Below are 23,827 nucleotides of genomic sequence, written 5' to 3' on the forward strand. Positions count from 1 at the left end.
AGTTGCTTTTGTTGGCTCAACAAAGCTGAAGTAGGCATTTAAGGAATGCCTACGGTTTTGCGGGTGAGGCTGCGAAGCACTCATTATTGTTTGTTTTTTTGTTTTGTTTTTTATTTTTATATATTTGTTTTGTGCACTATTTGTTAATGTTTATTATTAAAAGTTTGTGTGCACTGTTTTTTTTTATTTCCTTGTTTGTTTTTGTGTAAATCAGAATCACGGAGCGAATTCAAAAACACATCCGTACACCTTAAACACTCGATGGTATTTTCAATATCAGCCTGTGGAACTGTTGAATGCGCCAGTTCAAATGAAGTAAATTTTGACAGACGGGTGACCGGAGTATCAACGGCCTCGTCGAGTGTCGTACGAAGATCAAAGGTATCTAAATGATAAATTTGGGGAAATGCTTAGAGATGGGATTTGTTTTAATAGCACGTCGGCGTACAATGACATAGTTGACTATAGATCCGGAATGCGGATGAGACATGTAGACGCATTAAGTCGCGTACATTGTTTACAATAATGTCGTTAGTTCGGCAGGTGGACGGAATATGTGGCCGCATGCCAGTTGTGTTGAAGTTCGAGTAGTAGTTTTGCATACTGTTCCAAGAACTTGTTTTCTGTTCTTTAAGGGGCTATACACGTGTGACACTTTCAAACCGAATTTTTTATTTTTTTTTTTGCTTTTTCAATAGTTTATATATTCAAAAATATCCTATGAAATCGGCAAAGTCGTATCTTGAATAGTTTTTGAATGGCACCGTTCTAAACAGCGACCGCTGAGAGGTGCAAACATATATAAGTAAGCGAAACTTTAAATGCGTTTTTCTCGAAATGACATTTTTCAAAATTGCTGACATCATAACTCAACGAGAAATTGACCGATCGACTTCAAATTAAAACCGGGTATAGCTGAATACATTTGCCATAAAATGGACAACGATATATTTTGATTGGTTGAAAATTTTTAATTTGGCATTAAAAAAACGACCATTTTTTTTTCGTTTCAAAATTACGCCATTTTCTTAATTTTTGATATTTTTCAAAGATCGTAGTTCATTGTATAGAAAATATATTTAAGTTTAATAAACATTTTGAATTTTTTTGTTTCAGCTACTCATTCGACCGGAATCATGTCAGCAGTTGAGGCACATTTTTTTGCCACTTCTGCAGACAGCACATATCTCTGTTATTTTTCAATATTTTTGTAAAAAAAATTTTAATATAGCTAAAAATTTACTTTATTACGTCCGTAGAACATCGAAATATTCAATCTAGTACTTTCATTTAAAAAAATTCACGAAAATCGCCTAATTTTTCATGCGTCACACTGGCATAGCCCTTTAAACATTTTCCCTTTTACAAGACCAGATGCAGCATGCGACACGGACTTCTCTATGATGGCACTTGAAAACTTTTGGCTAAGGAAATGACAGAATATCCTGCACTTAGTTTCTTTAAAATGTCAACTTTCTATGTTATTGTTAGCAAACGTAAAATCGAGGTATCACTGTATACCTGAAATTATCGAAATACTCACAAAAACAATTAAATGGTGTCCACATCTGTCTATCTTCAACGTTCTATTCATTATCATTTGAGCATTGACGAGAATTAACAAGATTTTTTGAAATCCATTTTAAACGTCTGGCCTGTGCTTTCTGTTTTAGGTTTTACGTTTCACTGTTTTTTTAAATTTAAATACATATACAAATTTGCCCCTGCACTATACAAAACCGTTTTTACACTCAGATGACCACACATATTGTGCTCTATTTCGCAGTATTGCTAGAATATAATAAAAAAAATCTTGGTTTTTAGTGCTAATGATATGTACTACAACTAGTTGCCAGTAAATGGTCGTTTATGTAAAAATAACTTTAAATACATTTGTACGTTCATTTGAAATATGTCCAGTAGGCTGGACAAAAGGACCGAGGAAGTTAAAGCTGATGGTAAATTACAGTACTTAACCGTATGTTTAAACTTCGGACCAATATCCATAATATTCGTGAGGCAAAAATAGCATTCTGTAACATGGTCTTTAGATCCTTTTAACCAAGCTGTTAACAACGTTACGCAAGTTTTATAATAGATATGAGGGGCCCATGCTTTGTCTTGGTCCCCAACTTTAACACCAAACAAGCGGAGTAAATTACGTTTATGCAATTTAAAAGATTCGAACACCGTTAGTCTACTGATAAATTTTGTAAAATAAAATGATCGTAAAACACGCTGTTTACTTCAAACAAGCAGGCAGAACCGGTCTAAACCTGATAAATCCATGATCGTATGAAAATATTGCATGAGATGAAGCAATATAATGAAATTTTATGTATTGTAAAATTTAAAGTCGAGGGTTATAGAATATCTGTGGGTGGTAGAAAAATTATGTTTTCAGATTTGACTTCAGGGTATCAAATTTTCATGTCACAAATTATTTACCAGTGTTAGATGTGAAATAACATAACCTAAATATGCCTATTCGCGCAAAGTTTTATTTCGACAACGTTGTTGGCTCTCCGTTTGTATAGTGGTACTTCGAAGTTCATCTGAGCGAATTAAGATGTGAAATTTAAAGCTGACGTATTTAATTAGCGACTTAATGCACTTTTATTAGTTTTCACAGAAACTGTATCTGGAGATTGGGAACGTTGTTAGCATCCGATCTCCCTATGTGAGGAATATATAATAAAATAATACGAGTAATTTTTTTTCAAGTTTGAAGTTTCATCTTCCGTGCAATGCTGGAAGTTATTATTAGTTTTAACTTAGCCATATTACAATTGGCATTGTGACTCATATGAATTAATTGGAGTAAAATAAAGTATTGTTTCATGTGACTTTCAATTTAATATTTTTTTTATTCATACTTACTGCGGGAAATATATGTATTTAATCTTGCACAATCTTCTATCATTTCAATATCCCCAAGACAGTCTCCGGGCCCGCTGATAGATTCCAATTTATCCACATATGTGTGTTTTGTCTGATAAAGATAAAGCTTAATGTAATTTTAAGACGACCTTAATATTGGAGAATTATTTGTTATACTAACCCGATCAAAAACTCTTTTGTACAGTTCGACTTCTCCACTTAGAATAAAATACACCGTGGAAGGTGGATCGCCTTCCTTTATTATTTTCCTTCCAGGACCCACGAAACATAACTTAATTACTGGTGTTAGTCTAGCTCGTACTTTCTGGGGAATATATACATATATCATCATTTGAAAATAAAATGCCAAATTTAATCGATAACTAACCGGTGGTATTCGAGAAAAACACGTGAGGCTTGCCAATAAATTTACTAACTTTTTTCGGTCGTTTATTGAGCGAAGGTAGTGATGGGTTCGCAATAATGTCTTTTCCTTAAATAATACAATTAAATTTTATTTAAATAAATTAATTTAAGATTTAGTAGTTCATTATCGGAGCATTTAACTGATATTCAATTAGTTATTACGTGAAGCTATTGCAGGACACTTCATAATTTTTTTAAATAACACACGTTCCAATATTACCAATCAAAATGTAAATGTGTGCCAAAAATTAGTTGAATCGAATTAATAATTCACTTCGTCTCCATATAAGTAATAGGCTGACCCTGTACCGGAAATATCGGTCAGTATGTGAGTTATATTAGCGAAATTTAAATAGCGTACTTTTCTAATAACAACATAGCTTTCTCCATAAAATGAATAAAATAGGGTGAAAACTTATCTAGTCGGCATATAACTAATATCCCTCATAAATTGTAGATGGTATATGAGGTAGCTTAATAGAACTCAGAGACTTTTTTCTGTTAAAAATAACAGGTAATAGCAAAACTAGATAAAAGCGATCCAATCTTCTCTTCCTTATTGGCGTAGACATCGTTCACGCGGTTATAGCCGGGTTTAAAACAGAGCACCAGCTGTTTCTTCTTTTCGCTGTTTGGCACCAATTAGAATTTGCAAGGGCAACCACGCTATTCTTCACCTGGTCTTTCCAACCGAGTGGAGGTCTTCCTCTTTCTCTGCTTCCCTTGGCGGGTACTGCGTCGAAAACTTTCAGAGCGGAATTGTTTACATCCACTTGTACGACATGACCTAGCCAGCGTAGCCGCTGCCTCTTAATTTGCTGAACTATGTCAATGTCGTCATACAGCTCATTGTTCTATCGAATGCGATATTCGCTGCAGCCCTGTTGGCAGGAGTTATCCTGCGGTGGATTTCTAGGCTGACGTTGTTGGTAGCGTTTATACTGGTTCCAAGATAGACGAAATTATTTACGACTTCAAAGGTCTGACTGTCAACAGTGACGTTGGAGCCAAGCCGCGGGTGCGACGACTGTTTGTTTGAGAACTTTCGTCTTGTCCTCGTTCACTAACAGATCCATATGCTTCGGTTCCTTATCCAGTCTGAAAAGAGCAGAACTAAAGGCGCGGATGGTGAATATCTGGTCATTTTCAGGTCTAAGGCCTTACTAATAAGGTGCAATTAGTTTGAGCTTTGGTCTTCCAAAATGTACGATAAAAAAATGGTATATCCGATGCTGAGAAGGCTTATACCAACATTTGGCGCAGATTGAGGAGTTTTCCATTCCGTGGATTAGGTAGAGCACATTTGAAGCCGTTTTTGAATTTTGCAATATATTGGATCCCGCCGCTTTGTTGTTCTTAAGGCGGGTAATTGCTATTTGTACTTCTTTATGATCTCCCAATGGAACGTGTGATCCATCATCATCGATTGTGGAATCGGGTTCGCCTTCTCTTGGCGTTATGCTTTCACTGCCATTGAGTAGGCTGGTTATGTTTTCCTTCTATAATTTCGGTTTCTTGTAGTGCAAATAACCATATTTTGGGCCCCGTCGAAGTCGATCAGCCTCAACCCATTTGGAAATGTTTCCTCGTGCAGGCTGAATTTACCGGCTGTTGCGCCAAAGATACCTTCTTTGTCAATACTGGCGTTTAATTCGCAAACACAATTTTGACATCGTGGCGGGGGCAGCTCTCATAGGTGTGCTCCAAGCGCTCATAGAAGACAGACGCAAATCAGCGATATGTTGAAGAAATCTGCGTTGACGCGGATTGTGGCTGGATGTTCGTCCACTGTAGTCTCTCTCCTATCCCGAATACTGCACTGAATATGCGCTGCTTTCAGTCTTTGTCCCGTCCATCGCACTTCTTGGACGGCGGCGTCTTCCCAATTAAACGAACGGACATTCTAGGTGCATGCCCTTTAATCGTAATCCTTATCCTCTCTTATACGAGGCTGTTGTTACCTGTTAATCGAGGTGTTTTTTACGGGGCGGGTCCTAAACCCAGAGAACAACCATGGGGAGGGATGGATCGTTTTTTACTTTAGCTCGTCTTCACACGGATGTTCTTTGGCTACCAGGTGGATACTTGGTCTAAGACCTGAAGACGTGAGCTGATTGAGCCATATGTAAAAGAATCGTTTCTGGTCACTCCCAAGTAAATGTAAGTTCCAAGTAAATCTTCACTTGTGTGAACTTTTATGCATGGCTTCATCCACCCTCCAATACTGTTGCGTAAAGCGACATCTTTTTAAAAATACATATATACTAAGTTCATTTAAAATAACAATTATGAATTTGAACATCAAAAAACCAATGAAAATTGTAAAGTTTCACTTATAATGTATGTAGGATTTGTACTCACGCACTTAAATGTTAACTTCTTTTTTTGAAATTAAACTCGAGTACTGCGATTTGATATTATTTTAAGAACATTTTAAAACGTACAATTTTTATTTGTTAATAAAAATGGTTACTATAAAAGTAAAACGATTAATAGGTGAATTTGGAAAAAGATACTTCGATGATAATTTAAGTCGTCACATGCGTCAAATGATGTTTACAAAAGTAAAAAGTATTCACAGTTAATTTTGAAAAATACACTTTGAAGATAATTCAATTCGTCAGATGCGTACGGCTACGCGTTCTCTCGTCAAGTCGTCGCCTATCACTGGCATTTTCTGGTTCGGAGTCTGTTGTTCGAAACTTCTTGCGAAAAAGGGTTTCCATGTTGCTCAAACCCCACAACTCGGCCATCCTGCATTGTTTTCGACCTCGAATACGCCGTCGTCTTAATTATGAAAATTTTACCATGGTTTTACAAATTCTGCACAAGTCGTCATTCGATTTCGACCTACGGCTAGGCCAACTTTTTTAACATCATAGGTATTATTGAAATTTTGTAAAGGTCATTTCCTCTTCAAGAAGCTTCTCATTTATCTGAACTGCCGATATAGGACCACTATAACATATAGCTGCCATACAAACTTCTTGTATGAAAAACTTTCACATTTGACCATGTATCAATGTTATTTTCTAAGATAATAATGCAATATACGAAGAAATTGTCGGATCGGCTTAATATAGCATATAGCTATACAAATATATTACAAATTGGACGATCGGAATCTAGTGCTGGTATGGAAAACTCTTGCATTTGAAAAGATATATTCACGAAATTTGGTAGAGATTATTTTCTAAGGCAACAGTGTATTCTACGAAGAAATTGTTCAGATCAGTTAACTATAGCATATAGCTGCCATACAAACTGAATGATCGAAATCAAGGGCTTATATGGAAAACTTTCGCATTTAACAGTATATCTTCACGAAATTTGGTTAGAGTTATTGTTTATGGAAATAATGTTATATCGGTAGAAATTGTTCAGATCGGCTCACTATATCATATAGTTGCCATACAAACCGAACGATCGGAATTAAGGGCTTGTATAGAAAACTTTCGCATTTGACATGGTATCTTCACGAAATTTGACATGGATTACTGCTTAAGGTATCAACATAATGTCCGAAAATATTCTATCTATATATACTACCGCATATAGCTTCCATACAAACTGGACACATAGTTACTAAAAGAAATGCTCCTGTGATATACTGTAAGCGTCAAAAATAAGTAAACAGCAGTTCTATCAATATTAAAGTGTTTATAATAATGCAGTATTTAATGAAACAATATTTACTTTTTTTGGCGCGAAAAAACGAGAGTATTTTTACTTTAAGTGCATTATTTTTGGCTGTGCTTAATTTTTGTTTATTATTTATACTAAGTCAAACTCTTATAATTAAGCCTTGAATTCTGTAATACAAATTTTTATTGTTGCATTAAAGACTGCGTTGTTGTAAACACTTTAATATTGATAGAACTGCTGTTTACTTATTTTTGGCGCTCACAGTATACCCTTAGCTTCGGTGCAGCCGAAGTTATCGTTTTTTCTTGTTTGTTTAAGTCTCTTCTTATTTATTAAAATGGTTTTGTTCTTTTTTTGAGTCACTGCACTTTGTTTAGTTCTATTTTTTTTTGTCACTACATTTGTTTTAAATATAATTAAATGTTATCTTTCGGTAAGACTCGAAGGACCATGAATAAAAGGTTACAAAGTTTTTATCGAATAAAAATAAATTTTGTTTGCATTTTCACAATTTCATCAACGGAATTATAATTTTTATAATTACAAATGTTATAAATGTTTATTATAATAAAAGTAAGTGTCGATAAGCGGGGCAGCGAGAGTCCTACAAGGTGCATTCCAAAGTAAACAGGTCCTTTTGAATCTAGTGCTACCTGGTGGCGCTATCTATACGTCGACTGGTGCGTTAGAATCTGCTATCTCTATCGATTGTCCAGTGAGAATTTCATGACATTTGATTGATTGGAAGTGAAGTTATTGCGTTTTAAGTGTGAAAGTGAAAATGAATTAAATTTTGTTTTAAAATTGCTACAACTTTTACCTTAACATTTCAATTGATAAAACAAGTTTATGGCGAGGGTTGCCTATCCCGTAGCCGAGTGCACGAGTGGTTTCAACCTTTTTAAAATGGACGTGAGGACATAAATGACGATCAACATGAGGGCCAATAAAAAAAAAAAATCCATCGAAAATGTGCGTGAATTCATCAAAAATCAGCCGAAATCGTCATTAAAATTCATGGAAATGGAATTGAACATCTCCAAAACATCCATTTGTCGCATTTTGACCAAACATTTGGGCTAACGAAAGGTGTGTGCACGGTTTATTCCGCACAAATTGACTGACGACCAAAAATTGCTCAGAATCCAACATTCAAAGGACATCTTGTGACCGATTATTTGACCAAAAATCACATTTTAACCATTAACCACTTCCCGTATTCACCTGATACGGCATCGTGAACCTTCTTCCTTTTCGGAAAAATGCATTTGCCAATGAAAGGAAAGCGTTATGCAGACGCAGTCTTGCACCGGCATACTGACGGTCATACCGGCCAACGAGCTAAACCACTCGTTCGACATGCTTTTGGACCATGCAAAAAGCTGTTGTTTTAATTGTAGAATCAAACTGTTTGATTTGTATGATCAAACGCTGAAACTTAAATAAGATTCTTTAGATTTTTACCACTGGTAGGGGGAAAACAAAGACCTTATTCAAGCTGAGAAATATTTCATTCTAATTGTATTTTTAAATTTGTTAACCTTATATACTATTTTTGAGTTCTTAGTTATCTTATTAAATATATGTGTATGTACGGCACACCACATGGGGTTGTTTTCAACTATACAATGCAATACATGTGTGTGTGTGTGTGTTATCACAATGTATCTGCTGTATGGTTTGGGATTACTTTCAAGTGCACAAGTGCATTTGTAATCAATTGCCCAAACCTAAGTAAATATGTTTATATTATATTTTTTAAGTGCATGAGTATTGCATATAAATGCATACGTGCCTCATATATGTATGTATGTGTGTTTATTTATGTACGTTTTGTACTGCCTCGGTCTTATCTTATATTTGTGGACTGTATAAAGTATTACAATAGTAAGAATTATTGCTAATCTTAGAGTGCTAATACACGAGGCAACTTTTGTTGCGGCAACCCTTGTTTTATAGGCGAGGGGGCGACGAGGAGAGGGGAATCGCGCCGAGTTTCCAGTGTTCAGCAACTCGCTTTGTGTTCTTATTCGTAACAGTTCGCTGCGACGTTTTTCAGCATTCGTGTTCTTTCTTTCGTAGTACATAGTTGCATTTGCGTATTTTTTTTTTGAAATTAATATTTTGAATATATTTAAAAAATTTAATTTCATCTTTTGGTAAGTAATTTGCAAATATGTATACAAATATACATAATATAATATAAATATTTTAGAAACTGGAGTATGACGAAAAAATCTAATTAATTAAAGATATTGTGAAATGTATGGAGGAAGCCATACAAATTGATTCAGACGATAGTAAAACGGGTGATATATGTTTGTTTTAATAAATAAAATGTATTTCTTAATTGACAGAGCTGATTAATATATGTGATAGAGTGGCCCAAATACCTATAAGGAAAAAGAAACGACAATGGGTTAAAGTAAAGAGAAAGGGAATGAGAAAAAAACTCGAACAGAGTTGCGCAACACAAGTTGCTCGTGTGAAGGTAATGGGCGACAGCAAAAGAGAATCGCCCGAGAATTAGCAACAAAAGTTGCTTCATGTAATAGCGGTCTTATTTAACATTTGTGAAATGTATAAAAGGTTTAAATATAATAGGGCAATTCACAATATGGTGCAAATGGTCTTGGATATTTGCGGTTGCAAATTCACTGTACATTTTGTTAGTGTGCACCAGATTGTGAATTGCCCTAATGTTATTGTCTGTCCTTTGGTAGCAACGAACATGTACAATTTTGAACAGCTGTATTGAAGCAGAAGGAGACTATTTTGAATAAAATAAATTGATTTTGCCGAAAAAACCATTTGTTCTGTTCGTTTTAAGTCCTGTTTACTTTGGAACGTTCCTTGTATTTCCACTGGCTGGAGCTTGCGATCGAGTTTCCGCGGAGGAAGGTCGAAAAGTAGTATGAATATATAAACGGCTATCATCCAATCCCTGTCTTATGTGAGGTGGTGAACAGACTCGCTGCGATGGTGTGGTATGTTGTCCTGTGTGGTGTATTGTGCAGTATTTTTTTAGGGTGAGCCAGTTTTTCATGGGTAGAGTGGAGGAAGCAGAGAACGTGTATTATAGAGAAGGTTCACCGCGTTGCCAACTTTACGATATATCATTTTTCGAAGGGGTACTCTTTTCTATTAGTGGATTTCACCCCAAAAATATTATTAGCGGGTTTCACCAACATTTAACATGAAGGGGTCGAAAATAGCAGAATTGAGCATTTTCAGTGTTAAATGAGAAAAGTGATGCTAATTTCAATGTACGCTTGCAGATTCCCATATTAACAATGCGCAAACGGCTATGGATATCATTTATAGATATTCTCAATATATTTGATATCAAAGCACATGTATATATAATTATGTGCATAATAAAGTCATATTTGTATTATTACTTAAATATTTAATTAATATAATTATAATTAATATAGGTTTTTTAAGTTATATATTTATATATGTAGGATTTGTACTCACGCACTTATATGTTAACTTCTTTTATTGAAATTAAACTCGAGTATTGCGATTTCATATTAGTTTAAGAATATTTTAAAACGTACAAATTTTATTAGTTAATAAAAATGGTTATTATAAAAGTAAAACGATTAACAGTTGAATTTGGAAAAATACTTCGATGATAATTTAAGTCGTCACATGCATCAAATGGTTATTACAAAAATAAAAACGATTAACAGTTAATGTTGAAAAATACACTTTGAAGATAATTTAATTCGTCAGATGCGGCTACGCGTTCTCTCGTCAAGTCGTCGTCTATCACTGGCATTTTCTGGTTCGGGGTCTGTTGCTCGAAACTTCTCGAAAAAGGGTTTCCGTGTTGCTCAAACCCCACTACTCGGCCATCCTGCATTGTTTTCGACCTCGAATACGCCGTCGTCTTCATTATGAAAATTTTACCATGGTTTTATAAATTCTGCACATGTCGTATCATAGGTATTATTAGCTTTGACTTGAGTAACTTGATATGGATCCAAATATTTTGGTTTTAATTTGAGACCGCCACTAAACTGCATTCTCTTCACGGCGACTAAATCGTTTACTGAATATTGGTTAGCTTTGCGTCTAAGATTGTATGTCTTTTTGTTTTCAGTTTGCATCTTTAATATTTGTTATTTTGCATGTTGTCGTATTTCGTTTCTTCCTTCTTGGAGTTGTGATCTTATTTCTTCTTCTATGAGTTGTGTGGTATTTAAGTCGTCAGCTGTACGCATTTTAACGCCCGTTAATAATTCGAAAGGTGTCATGTCAATACTTCTTTTGTATGTGGAATTTATTACTTGTCTGTGAATTTGTACCACTTCGTCGGATCATTCTTGCTCAGTTTCGTTAAAACATTAATAATAATCGTGTTTACACGCTCATTTGACCATTGACGGGAGGCAAGCCAGTCGTTGTTTTAACATGTTTCATGTTCTCGTCTTCACAATAACGCCGAAAATCGTCAGACGTGAAAGCTGATCCACCATCTGTGACTATGTGGATTGGATTTCCTAATATTGTACTTTGTATTAACAAGCGGCTGATAGCTTCGTGTGATGAAGTCGTCTGTGTTGGGTACAACCAAGCAAATTTCGTGAACGAATTAATTACGGCGAATATATGTTTATAAAGTTTATTGGTTGACTCTAGTGGACCAAGAAAATCTACGTGATACGTATAAAGAGGATTTGCCCCTTTATGAAGCGGATGCAATGCACCTTATTTTTTACCCAACTTTCTATTTGACACAATGCATGCTACATAATTGTCGATATACATTTTTATTTTCTCTTCAAGCTTTGGAATAAACAAATCAAATATTTCGCTTTTTAATCGCAAAGTGCTCTTTTCATGAGCGCGTTGAATTACCTCTCTTTGCATGCTCTTGGGTACTACGAATAATTCGATAACGTTGACTATTTTGTAAAGAATACCACTTTTTCCACAATAGTCATTGTAACTTTTTATACCCTGAACAAGGTATATTAAGTTTGTCACGATGTTTGTAACACCCAGAAAGAAGCCTCGGAGACCCTATAAAGTATATATATAAATAATCAGTATGTTGAGCAAAACCATGTCCGTCTGTCTGTCTGTCCGTCCGTCCGTCTGTATATATACGAACTAGTCCCTCAGTTTTTAAGATATCCTTTCGAAATTTTACAAACGTCATTTACTCTTCAAGAACCTGCTCATTTGTCGGAATGGGCGATATCGTACCACTATAACATATAGCTGCCATATAAAATGAACGATCGGAATCATGTTCTTGTATGGAAAACTTTCACATTTGACAATGTATCTTCACCAAATTTGGTATAGATTATTTTCTAAGGCAACAATGTAATCTCCGAAGAAATTGGTCAGATCGGTTAACTATAGCATATAGCTAACATACAAACTAAACGATCGGAATCAAGTACTTGTATGGAAAACTTTCACATTTGAAAATGTATCTTCACCAATTTTGGTATAGAATATTTTCTAAGGCAACAATGTAATCTCCGAAGAAATTGGTCAGATCGGTTAACTATAGCATATAGCTAACATGCAAACTGAACGATCGGAATCAAGTTCTTGTAAGGAAAACATTCACATTTGACAATGTATCTTCACTAAATTTGGTATAGATTATTCTCTAAGGCAACAATGTAATCTCCGAGGAAATTGGTCAAATCGGTTAACTATAGCATATAGCTACCATAGAAACTGAACGATCGGAATCAAGTTCTTGTATAAAAAACTTTCACATTTGACAATGTATCTTCACCAAATTTGGTATAGATTATTTTCTAAAGCAAAAATGTAATCTCCGAAAAAATTGTTCCGATCGGATTACTAGAGCATATAGCTTCCATACAAACTGAACACACAGATACTAAAAGAAATGCACCTGTGATGGGTATATTAGCTTCGGTGCAGCCGAAGTAAACGTTTTTTCTTGTTTTCTTTTGTAGAATTTGCTTTATCGTATTCAGTACTTCGTCGTGTTCTTGTGCACGTCGTAGGCAAACAAGAAAATTATTATCGCTTATCATCATTATTGGATTGCGGCTAAGAGCGTCAACGTGCCTCATTCGACTTCCAGATCGATGTTCTAGCTGATAATCGTATTTTTGCAGAAAAAGGATCCATCGCGCTACTCTTGTAATCATATCCTTTTTCTCAAGCGTTTTTGTTAAAGCGTTACAATCAGTTATTAGTTTAAAGTGTATAGCCAATAAATACACTCGAAACTTTTTCAGCGCTTCTATTACAGCTAATATCTCTAATTCGTAACTGGAATACTTACGTTCAGCATCAAACGTCTTTTTGCTAATGTAATAAATTGGATGTAATTGGTTGTCGTCTGGTAGTTTTCGCAGTAATACGGCACCTTAGCCGTCAGCGGAAGCGTCTGTATGAACTTCAGTTTCATACTTCTGAAAGAATATACCTAACACCAGTTTTTCACTAAGAATTTTCTTGAGTAAATTAATTGCAGCTATTTCGTCGCGATTCATTTGGTACTTTTTACCTTGTTTAGTCAAATCAGATAATGGTTTGAAAATTAACGCAAATGATGGTACAAACTTTCGAAAGTATCGGGCTAAGCTAAAAATTTGTAATTGTTTTAAATTTTTCGGACACGGTTACTTTACTAAGGCTTCGATTTATTGATTTTCAATAACACGACCCAAAAATTCTTCTCGCTTTTTTAAAAATTGACATTTTTTCCAATTAACTACAAGTCCATAATATTTACACTGATTCAACTTCTTATTCTCCTTCTTAATTGGCGTAGACACCGCTCACGCGATTGTAGCCGAGTTAACAACAGCGCGCCAGTCGTTTCTTCCTTTCGCTTTGTGCCGCCAATTCGTTATTCCAAGCGTAGCCAGGTCCTTCTCCACCTGGCCCTTCCAACGAAGTGGAGGTCATCCTCCTCCTCTGCTTCCCCCAGCGGGTACAGCGTAGAATACTTTCAGAGCTGGAGTGTTTTCGTCCATTCGGACAACATGACCTAGCCAGCGTACCCGCTGTCTTTAAATTCGCTGAACTATGTCAATGTCGTCGTATATCCCGTACAGCTCATCGTTCCATCGAATGCGATATTCGCCATGCCCAACGCGCAAAGGACCATAAATCTTTCGCAGAACTTTTCTCTCGAAAACTCGCAACGTCGACTCATCAGTTGTTGACATCGTCCAAGCCTCTGCACCATATAGCAGGACGGGAATAATGAGTGACTTATAGAGTTTGGTTTTTGTTTGTCGAGAGAGGACTTTGCTTCTCAATTGCCTACTCAGTCCGAAGTAGCACCTGTTGGCAAGAGTTATCCTGCGTTGGATTTCTAGGCTGACATTGTTGATAGTGTTTACGCTGGTTCCAAGATAGACGAAATTATCTACGACTTCAAAGTTATGACTGCCAACAGTGACGTGAGTGCCAAGTCGCGAGTGCGACGACTGTTTGTTTGATGACAGGAGATATTTCGTCTTGCCCTCAGTCTGGAGAAAGCAGAACTAATGACGCGGGTGTTGAGGCCAATGATATCAATATCATACGCATACGCCAGCAGCTGTACACTCTTATAGAAGATGGTACCTTCTCTATTTAGTTCTGCAGCTCGAACTATTTTCTCCAGAAGCAGGTTGAAGAAGTCGCACGATAGGGAATCGCCTTGTCTGAAACCTCGTTCGAACGGCTCGGAAAGGTCCTTCCCGATTCTGACGGAGCTGTTGGTGTTGCTCAACGTCAGTTTACACAACCGTATTAGTTTTGTGGGGATACCAAATTCAGACATCGCGGCATAAAGGCAGCTCCTTTTCGTGCTGTCGAAAGCAACTTTGAAATCGACGAAGAGGTGGTGTGTGTCGATTCTTCTTTCACGGGTCTTTTCCAAGATTCGACGCATGGTGAATATCTGCTCGGTTGTTGATTTTCCAGGTCTAAAGCCACACTGATAAGGTATAATCACTTTGTTGACGGTGGGCTTTAATCTTTCACACAATACACTCGACACTGATTCAACACTTCTAAATTACGCACTGCATCATTTTCGTTCATAGCTGGTACAATTAAGTCGTCTATGTAAGGGAGTGCTATTCCTCTACGCTTCAAATCGCAGAAAATTGCATCTACGTGTCTTTGGAAAACACCGGGAGAGTCGACAAGCCAAATCGAACTTTTAAAAACTGGTACTGTCCGCCATGTGTAACGAATGACCTGTATTTGTGGCTAGATTCAGACACAGGCACATGGAAAAATCCATTTTTAAGTCAATTGTGCTAAATATTCTTACATTTTGCAATCGGTTTAGCTGGTCTTCTATCAAAGGTAATAGAAATCTATCTTTTACAATTACTTTGTTTAATTGTCTGTAATCTACACACAATCTTGGACTACCGTCTCTTTTTTTTTTACTAAAACCACCTCACTTCAAAAGTCAGAATTTGAATTTTCAATTATGCCGTCTTTGATCCACTGATCTATATGATCATCAACAATACTTCTTTGTGTTAATGACAGTCTACGTGGTCTGAACGATATTGGAGTTTCATCACTTAAAACAATATTCATTTGCACATTTGTTGATTTGCACTTATTCGGCTTATATTCGCACACCATATTACGCACTTTTTCTTTCGCTTCAACACTATTTGTTTCATCTATATCAAATTAATCTACTAGAAAGTCGACTTGCATCATATTAAAAACGTTTTCAACGCTGTCACAAGGAATTTTTCGAATAGAAAGTTCATCACGATTTATTTGTATATCTGCTTGCAAACAAAAATCTTCGCCGATCACTACGGCAATGTCCATTAATTTTGATGGTACTACCAAAAAATTTAAGCAAATATCTTGTTTTGCAATGCTTATATCAATACTAAGTTCTCCAATTGGTTTAATATAATTACATGCCGTACGTTCACCAAAACCTATTAATCGAATGTTTGTTTCTTTCAACACAGGTTCTCGTAGCGACTTGAAAACATTATCCGTAATAATATTAAATTTATTTCCCGTGTCAAATAAGCAATAGTATTTTTTTCGATCAATAAACACTTCCTTGTTCATAATGCTACTTTTGGCATATAAACGAGTATTACATTTTTATTTATAACTTGTGGGCAATCTTTTGAAATATGTCCAAATTTTTTGCACTGGAAATACTTGGTGCCTTTCGCTTTGTCTTTGTACTCTGAGCTTTTATGCCCTTTTGTACCATAATTAGAACATGTTATGGTTTCACTGTCATATTTAGTTAATTTACTTTCAAATGATTTCACTTCAATACTTTCTTTGTTATTTTTTCGAATCGATGCATACACTTTTAGTTTTTCTTTAAATTGTTTTAAATCTAATGCACCATATTGTTTTATTTATGTTCAAATCACTTATACCATCGATTTCGTATTGTATCAATGCATTGTTTTCTACGTTACCACGCATTGCTAACTGCTTCATAAACAAAAAATATTCTTGAACACTTTCTTCCTTTTTTATTTTATACATTTATTGCGTCACTTTTTTAACAAAAATTTTGAGCTTTATGCTTCTTGCTTTTTAACACATTTCATTTCGCAATGAAAATTATATTTTTCTCGTTGGGTTGAGCCTTATGCTTCTTTATATTTTTAACCCTTTTCACTTCGCAATGATTGAACCTTTTCTGTTGGTTGAGTCCCCAAAATATATAGGGCTTAAACTCACCCACTTATATGTTAACTTCGTTTGTTACATTAAACTCCAGTACTGCGATTTCATATTATTTTAAGAACAACGTACAAATTTTATTTGTTAATAAAAATGGTTATTATAAAAGTAAAACGATTAACAATTGATTTTGGAAAAAGATTCTTCGATGATAATTTAAGTCGTCACACGCGTCAAATCTTGCGTCGAAACTTCTTGCGAAACATACTACTTACTTTTAAGTATACTCACCATAGTTTTCCACCATAATTTATCGAAATGAATTACATTCAGGGGTGTTGTGTAATTTGATAGTTGTCGGAATCAGAATTGAAACCGATCAAAAAAAGCAGTAAGTGTCATGAATTAAGATATTATTGGTTTGATATTCGAAACAGAATTTGCATCGGTTTTGGGTGTCACTGAAACCAATTTTATCGGTTTTGCTGTCAGAAACAAAGCAAGAAGATATTCGCTCACAGATTTGAAATGTAAGTTTCTTAACTTCATGTTTTTTTATTGTTACGAATTAATATATCTTTATTTCTATAGGAGAAAACATAAGAATAAAACACGAAATGCCTTAATTATTGAGTTTTGAAAAAAAATGCGGATATTTAAGGAGGAGCCTGCTTCAGAGGCTTAAAAAATCGATTTTTTTTTGGGAGGGAAAGAAATAATTGATTAAAGCGAAATTTCTGGGGTTTATAGTTATATATTTAAACATCATCCGAAAATTTTTTGGATACGAATTCTTTGATATTCTGCCTTAGGGAAGCAATTGTCCAATGCATCTCGCATGTGCATGTGTCGGACGGCGGGCAGTATACAGGTCGCAATTTCTTTCGGAAACAAAAAATGCAAAGAGATTCATATTTGTTAATAACTTTGTTCAAGTTAAACTAGGAAAATTTCAAAAAAATAAGTGTAAGATTCTAAAAGTTTTTAAAATTTGAAGAAACAAGTGGTTTTTGACCAAAAAAATTTTACATATGTATGTATGTTCAAACTTAACTTTTCTTAGCTTTTTTTGTTTAAGTTTTGTGAGGACATAAGTGACGATCAACATGTGGGCCAATCAAAATTCGTGATCACCGGAAATTCCATCGAAACTGTACGTGAATTCATCAAAAATCAACCGAATCTTCATCATTAAAATTCATGGAAATGGAATTGAATATCATCATCACCAAAGCATCGATTTATCGCATTTTGATGGGCTTACGAAAGGTGTGTGCACGGTTTGTTCCGCACAAATTGACTGACGACCAAAAATTGCTCAGAATCCAACATTCGAAGAACATCTTGTCACCGATTATTTAACCAAAAATCACATTTTAACCAATAACCACTCCCCGTATTCACCTGATATGGCACCGTGCGACTTCTTCCTTTTCGGAAAAATGCATTTGCCCATGAAAGGAAAGCGTTATGCAGACGTAGAGGCCATTTAAGAAGCTTGCACTGGCATACTGGCGGCCATACAGGCCAACGAGCTAAAACGCTCGTTCGACATGCTTTTGGACCACGCAAAAAGCTGTATTGAAGCAGAAGGATACTATTTTGAATAAAATAAATTGATTTTGCCGAAAAAACTATGTGTTCTGTTTTTTTTTAAGTCCTGTTTACTTTGGAAAGCACCTGGTATTACAATTAGTTTACGCTGGCTATCTGTATCACCTAAAACTAATCGAGATAGATATGTAGTTATGTATATATAAATGAGGAGGATGTCTTTTCGATTTGAAATCTGAGTGACTTTCTGTTTGTGCCTCTGTCCGTCCATCCTTTCAAACGACAACTTGAATAAAAATTGGCATATCTTGATGAAATTTTTACATAGGTTCCTTGGCAAAAAATAAAGCTTGCTTTCGTCGATGCGCGTAATCGGACCACTGGCACACAAAGTACATTAAGTTGACACTAAATTAAAATAAATAGAACTGTAATTTAGCGTAGGAAATCGCAGTAGCAAGGGGCACCCGTAGGTCAAAAATTTTGAAAAAGCGGGCGTGGCCCCGCCTTCTATTAGGATTAATGTACATATTTCCAAACCATTACAGATAACATTACAGAAATCCTCTCCCGCTGCAATACACTTATGACAACGAATTTGTCGAAACGAAATGAGTCAAAAAGGTGTTCTCGGAGTGGTCATATGAATTAGCTGAATACCCAGAAGTTACGCGAATGTACATATATCAGGCGAATGCGGTGGTTGCGGCACCATATTAGTTGAAAATGTGGCGAAATGATCACGAATAACCAATGCAGTATGAGATTGTGCATTATCGCACTTCTTTGTTTAATAAATTCAGACATAGTAAAAATCGAATAATTCTTTTTTAGAGCCTCACAAAAAGACGCGCATATCATATACTAATGAATATATTGACGTGAAATTTAGCATAGATGTCACTAACAGTACTACCAACTTACAGAAAAAAAGTTACCGATTCTAAAAACACACCAAGTATAAGTTAAAAATTCACCTTTCAATTTGATCACAGTAGTATCTTCCGAACCGATAAAGTTATGCAACCCAAATTAACAAAGAGCAAACTCCCACACCGCATATTACGGTTTTGATAAAAACTGCTACTAGTGGGATAAACCAATAACTTCAAGCATCAGAGATATTTAATTTTACATTCATAATGGCAAAAGAAAGATTCCCAGAAGCATATCTCGGGACCTATCCAATCGATTTAAACTAAATGCGGTATATAAAATTGTTCTGATATTTCTATGTTACAGTGTGAAAATGAGCGAAATCGGGCCTTAACTGTGCCTTCTTCCGATGTAACTCAGTTTTAAATTTCATTTGATCCTTTCGCTTTCGAGTACACAAGTAAGACTTCTACGAATATTGACAATGAGGTATGTAACTTTTTTTTAATATATGGGTTTAATCTGGTCAATACTTCCTTAGTCCGATATACCTAAATTAAAGATTTCCGAACTTCCAGGTGACTTTATCCCGCATATATCGGCCGAAATGTGAGTTATCTTATTAAAATAATCAGAGCCTCTTTTTTAATAATGGTGCATCTATGCGCTGAAATTGTATAAATCGGGGTGAAAACTTGCCTAGACCCCATATAAGAAACCTTATTTACGTAAAGGTATTACCACGGCTTTAATATTTGAAAGTTGCAAGAGTATAAAAAGTTCAGTTACACATGAAGGAAGGGCTAAATCCTTACTTGTTGTTATATATATATACATATGTATATTTGGCTTCAAAAAAATTTATCGTTGCTGAAAGGTGAGAATATGTTTGTTTAAAAAGAAAACCGAAAAGTGTAATTTCCGGCTAGATACAGCGTTTTGTATAAGAACGCGTTCGGCAGTAGTAACCCAGCAAACATATTGGCAAGTGTTTTGTAAATTAAGATTGCAGCAAGCTTGCATAAATAAGAGTTTTGCGAATGTCGTTGACAATTTATTTGCAAATGCAAGTGTTTTGCGAACGTCGTTGACAATTTACTTGCAAATGCATAAATTTAAGCAAAACGTGTAGTTCTCGCCGCAAAAGATTGTGCTAATAAGTTGTGTTAATAAATTATGTAAAATTGTTCTTAAAGTTGTTAAATTAAGTGCGTTTGATACTTTTAATTATCATTTGCTATTAAAAAAGGTTATAATCTACTTATTTAATGTCTGCAGCAAAAAAGAAGAAACGTGTTGTGCGCAGCAGCTTCGAAATTTTTGAACATATATGCAACGGTGCGGCTGCAAGTTCTGTAAGTACCCAGAGTGAATTTGTGGAACAGGAGGTTGTGTCTGAAGCACAGAATAATTTAGATTTCTTGTTGCGAAACGATGATTATATTTCTGATGAAAGTGAGAACTCGTCCGATGGCGCCGTTATTGATTTCAATAAACGTTTAGCTTCATGGTTTGTAGAGAGCAATGTGTCCAATGTACATGCTAATAAATTATTGGACTTATTAAGCGACAAAATTGAAGGTCTACCAAAAGATATCAGAACGCTAAAACGTCCGCCGACTGATGCTCCAGTTGTCTCGTTAGCAGATGGAGAATATGCGCATTTATTCTGGATGCACCAGCTAGGGCACTTATGCTTGGAGTCAAAGGACACGCAGGCTATAGTTGCTGCACAAAGTGCATTCAGAGAAGCAAACGGAAAGAGAATCGTATTATATTCCATTATCAAAATCATCTTTTGCGCACAAATATAAATTTTCGGCAAAGAACTGATGCCAGCCATTACAACCAGCAAAGTTCTTTGGAGATTGAAAAACTTCCAATCGACGTGATCCAAGTATTCGCTCTAGATTACATGCACGTGGTGTGTTTGGGTGTAATGAAGGCTTTGCTTGGATCCTGGATAAAAGTTAAAAATCGCAATTATTCTTTGCAACAAAATGATATACGAAAACTAAACACAGAATTTCAATCCATTGCGCATTGCATACCAAGAGACTTTTGTAGGAAACCACGGGATTTAAAAGAGATAGACCGCTTCAAAGTAACGGAATTCCGTCAGTTCCTTTTGTATACAGGCCAGGTTGTGCTAAAGGACATATTGAGCAAAGAGAGGTACATTCATTTTTTGCAACTTAGTCTTGCAATGCGAATTCTCCTCAATGCTGAAGATTGTGTACAAAATAACAAATGCGCAGAGGAGCTGATAAAGGATTTCTTACTCAGAGTCCCTGTTTTATATGATGATTTAATGTTAACATATAATTGCCACTGTTTGAGTCATTTGGCCAGAGATTCCATGCACTTTGGATCACTAGAGACAACCACTGTTTTCAAGTTTGAAAATAAATTAGGAAAAATTAAGAAACTAGTTAAGAAAAAAATAATGTTCCGTCCCAAATTTACAACAGACAAGTTGAGCAGAGTGTGCTTGGAAATCATCATACAAAAATTGTTTCTAAAAAATCTACAGTACAAAGTGATGACACTTACAAATTTGTTAAAACTAAAAACTTTTATTTATCATCTATTGCACCTGAGAACTTTTATTTAGTAAAAAATTAATTTTCAAACTTATTTCCATATCAAGATCTGCTGATAACGATTTTGTACTTCACGGGCTAAGGGTACAAGACTTACATAACTAATATGATAAGCCGCTTCAATCATCGCTTTTTAATATTTACCGTGCCGAAAATCTCAGTTTTAACAAAACACCGAATCACCATACGCTTGACGAAGTAACATCAAAAGTTATATGCTTCTACCCCAGATCGTCTTATATATTTGTGCCACTCATAGCAGATCATGTCGCAGAACAATCTCAATTACATCGTCGACCCCATTAATGATGACATCGCATCCTCACAAACTATTTATGTGATGCAACCAAGTCCAAGCACAACAACAACTTCTTTGGATAGTGCAACGTCGTCGGGTAAGATATTTATTTTTAAAGGATACTTTTAACATAACACCGCAACACTTTTCTCATATTTATTTTATCGGGCATGTGCTGCAATTCGTTTTCGCATGAAATTGTCAGCGAAATCGTGCTGACATGTGCTGAATTTCACTGATCCGTTTTCGTTTTCGAACACCAAATCGCAACGATTTGGCATGTGCCAGAAATCGAAACCGCCATTTGTTTTCCATTTTAAAATCGTGAAGCTGCGGGCACGCGAATTTATTAAAAAATTGAAGGAAACATTAGAAATGTAAGTATTTTAAATTTGTAATTATTGATATATATTAATTATGCCTCTAAATTTAGGGGCAAGCATAAAACGCCAAGGCAAGACGACTTTTTTAAGTTTTATGGAGCAGCATCCTGACATTGCCAAAAATTATGTCAAGGGCGACCGAGTGGCAGCGGAGGCTCTTTGGGCAGAACTAGTCAAAGAATTAAACAGCCAAGGACCACCACAAAAAGATATCAACGGATGGAAAAAAGTCAAAAGAGATATTCTTAAGTACACATAAGTGGTTATAAACAATTTTTCTTGAGCAGGTTTGGTCGGACTGGAAGGGCTGCGTACGCAAAAAAATTGCACACAACAAATCGGAGACAAGAGCTACCGGCGGAGGTCCCTTCAACCAATTTGTCTTAAGCTGCACTGAGGAAAAAACTGCAGAACTTTGCGGTCTTTATACTTGTGTAGAAGGTATTCCACAAAGTTCCACATTCGGTGTACAATGCGACAATAGCAATGAATCATCTGATGACGAAAATCCCACACCGAGTACTTCAGCGGTTGCAACAAGAACGCGAAGACCAAATTCAATGCAAGCATGTATCAAAGAACACATGGCCACGGAAGCAGGTGCGGTTGATTGTATATCTGGAACGTTAGGGAAGCTCCTGGAAAGTTTTGATGACACCAAAAATATTTTGAAAGATAGCAATGGTGCAGTGATAAAATCGATGGAAAAGTTATGCGATCTCATTTCAATACAGAACTCTCTTACCGCAGAACAAAATGAAATTTTGCGTCAGCATAATTCCATAAAGGAGAGAATTGGGAAAGAAAAAGGTGATATGAAGAAACGCATGTTGGAGATAGAGGAAGAAAAGTGGGAGTGGACGAAACGTGCAAGATAATTTTAATTTATAATTTTTTTTAAATACTTAAAATGTTATGAGATCTCGGAATTTTTTTTTTAGTCATTTAAGAATTAAAATTTGTTTACAATTTATCTAGTTATACATAGTACATACATATATAATCCTGTATAAACGGAGAATTGAAAAAATTTTATTTTAGTATAAGCAATGTGATAAATTAAATTTTATTTTTTTTTAACTGTAATATAAATGTGATAGATACCATTAAAGGTGGATGGGGTCATGTGTAGAAGTTCACGCAAGTGAGGAAAGTTCTCTGATCGCCATTCACTTGGGAGTGGCCAGAAACGATTCTTTTACATATGACTCAAGCAGCTCACGACTTCCGGTCTTTGACTAAGTATCCTCTGGTTAGCTTAAGAACATCCGTTCGAAGGTGAGCTAAAGTGAGAAGGCGAAACATCCCCTGCATAGGGTTGTGCGCTGGGCTTGGGACCCGCCACGTAAAAAACAATACCAATGAAAAGGAAAACACAGCCTCGGATGAGAGACCCCCCTTTTGATGACGACCACGGCAAACGAAATAAGGACTACGATTTAAGGGCATGCACCTGGAATGTCCGGTCCCTTAATTGGGAAGGTGCCGCTGCCCAGCTGGTTGATGTCCTCGTGAAAATA

General features: G+C 35.7%; 1 protein-coding gene across 1 annotated transcript in view; it reads right to left on the reverse strand.

Moving 5' to 3' along the window:
* The window catches only part of LOC126763901 (uncharacterized), an 86,299-nt gene that overhangs the window by 48,657 nt on the left and 13,815 nt on the right, over window positions 1-23,827 (reverse strand). Inside the window, exons 2-4 of the mRNA XM_050481665.1 lie at window positions 3,269-3,373; window positions 3,062-3,205; window positions 2,881-2,992 (exon numbers count right to left, since the gene is read on the reverse strand). Coding sequence (XP_050337622.1) covers window positions 2,881-2,992; window positions 3,062-3,205; window positions 3,269-3,373 — 361 coding nt within the window. The remainder of the gene's footprint in view (window positions 1-2,880; window positions 2,993-3,061; window positions 3,206-3,268; window positions 3,374-23,827) is intronic.

This window comes from Bactrocera neohumeralis, unplaced genomic scaffold (assembly GCF_024586455.1).
Source record: "Bactrocera neohumeralis isolate Rockhampton unplaced genomic scaffold, APGP_CSIRO_Bneo_wtdbg2-racon-allhic-juicebox.fasta_v2 cluster09, whole genome shotgun sequence".
Classification (NCBI taxonomy): domain Eukaryota; kingdom Metazoa; phylum Arthropoda; class Insecta; order Diptera; family Tephritidae; genus Bactrocera; species Bactrocera neohumeralis.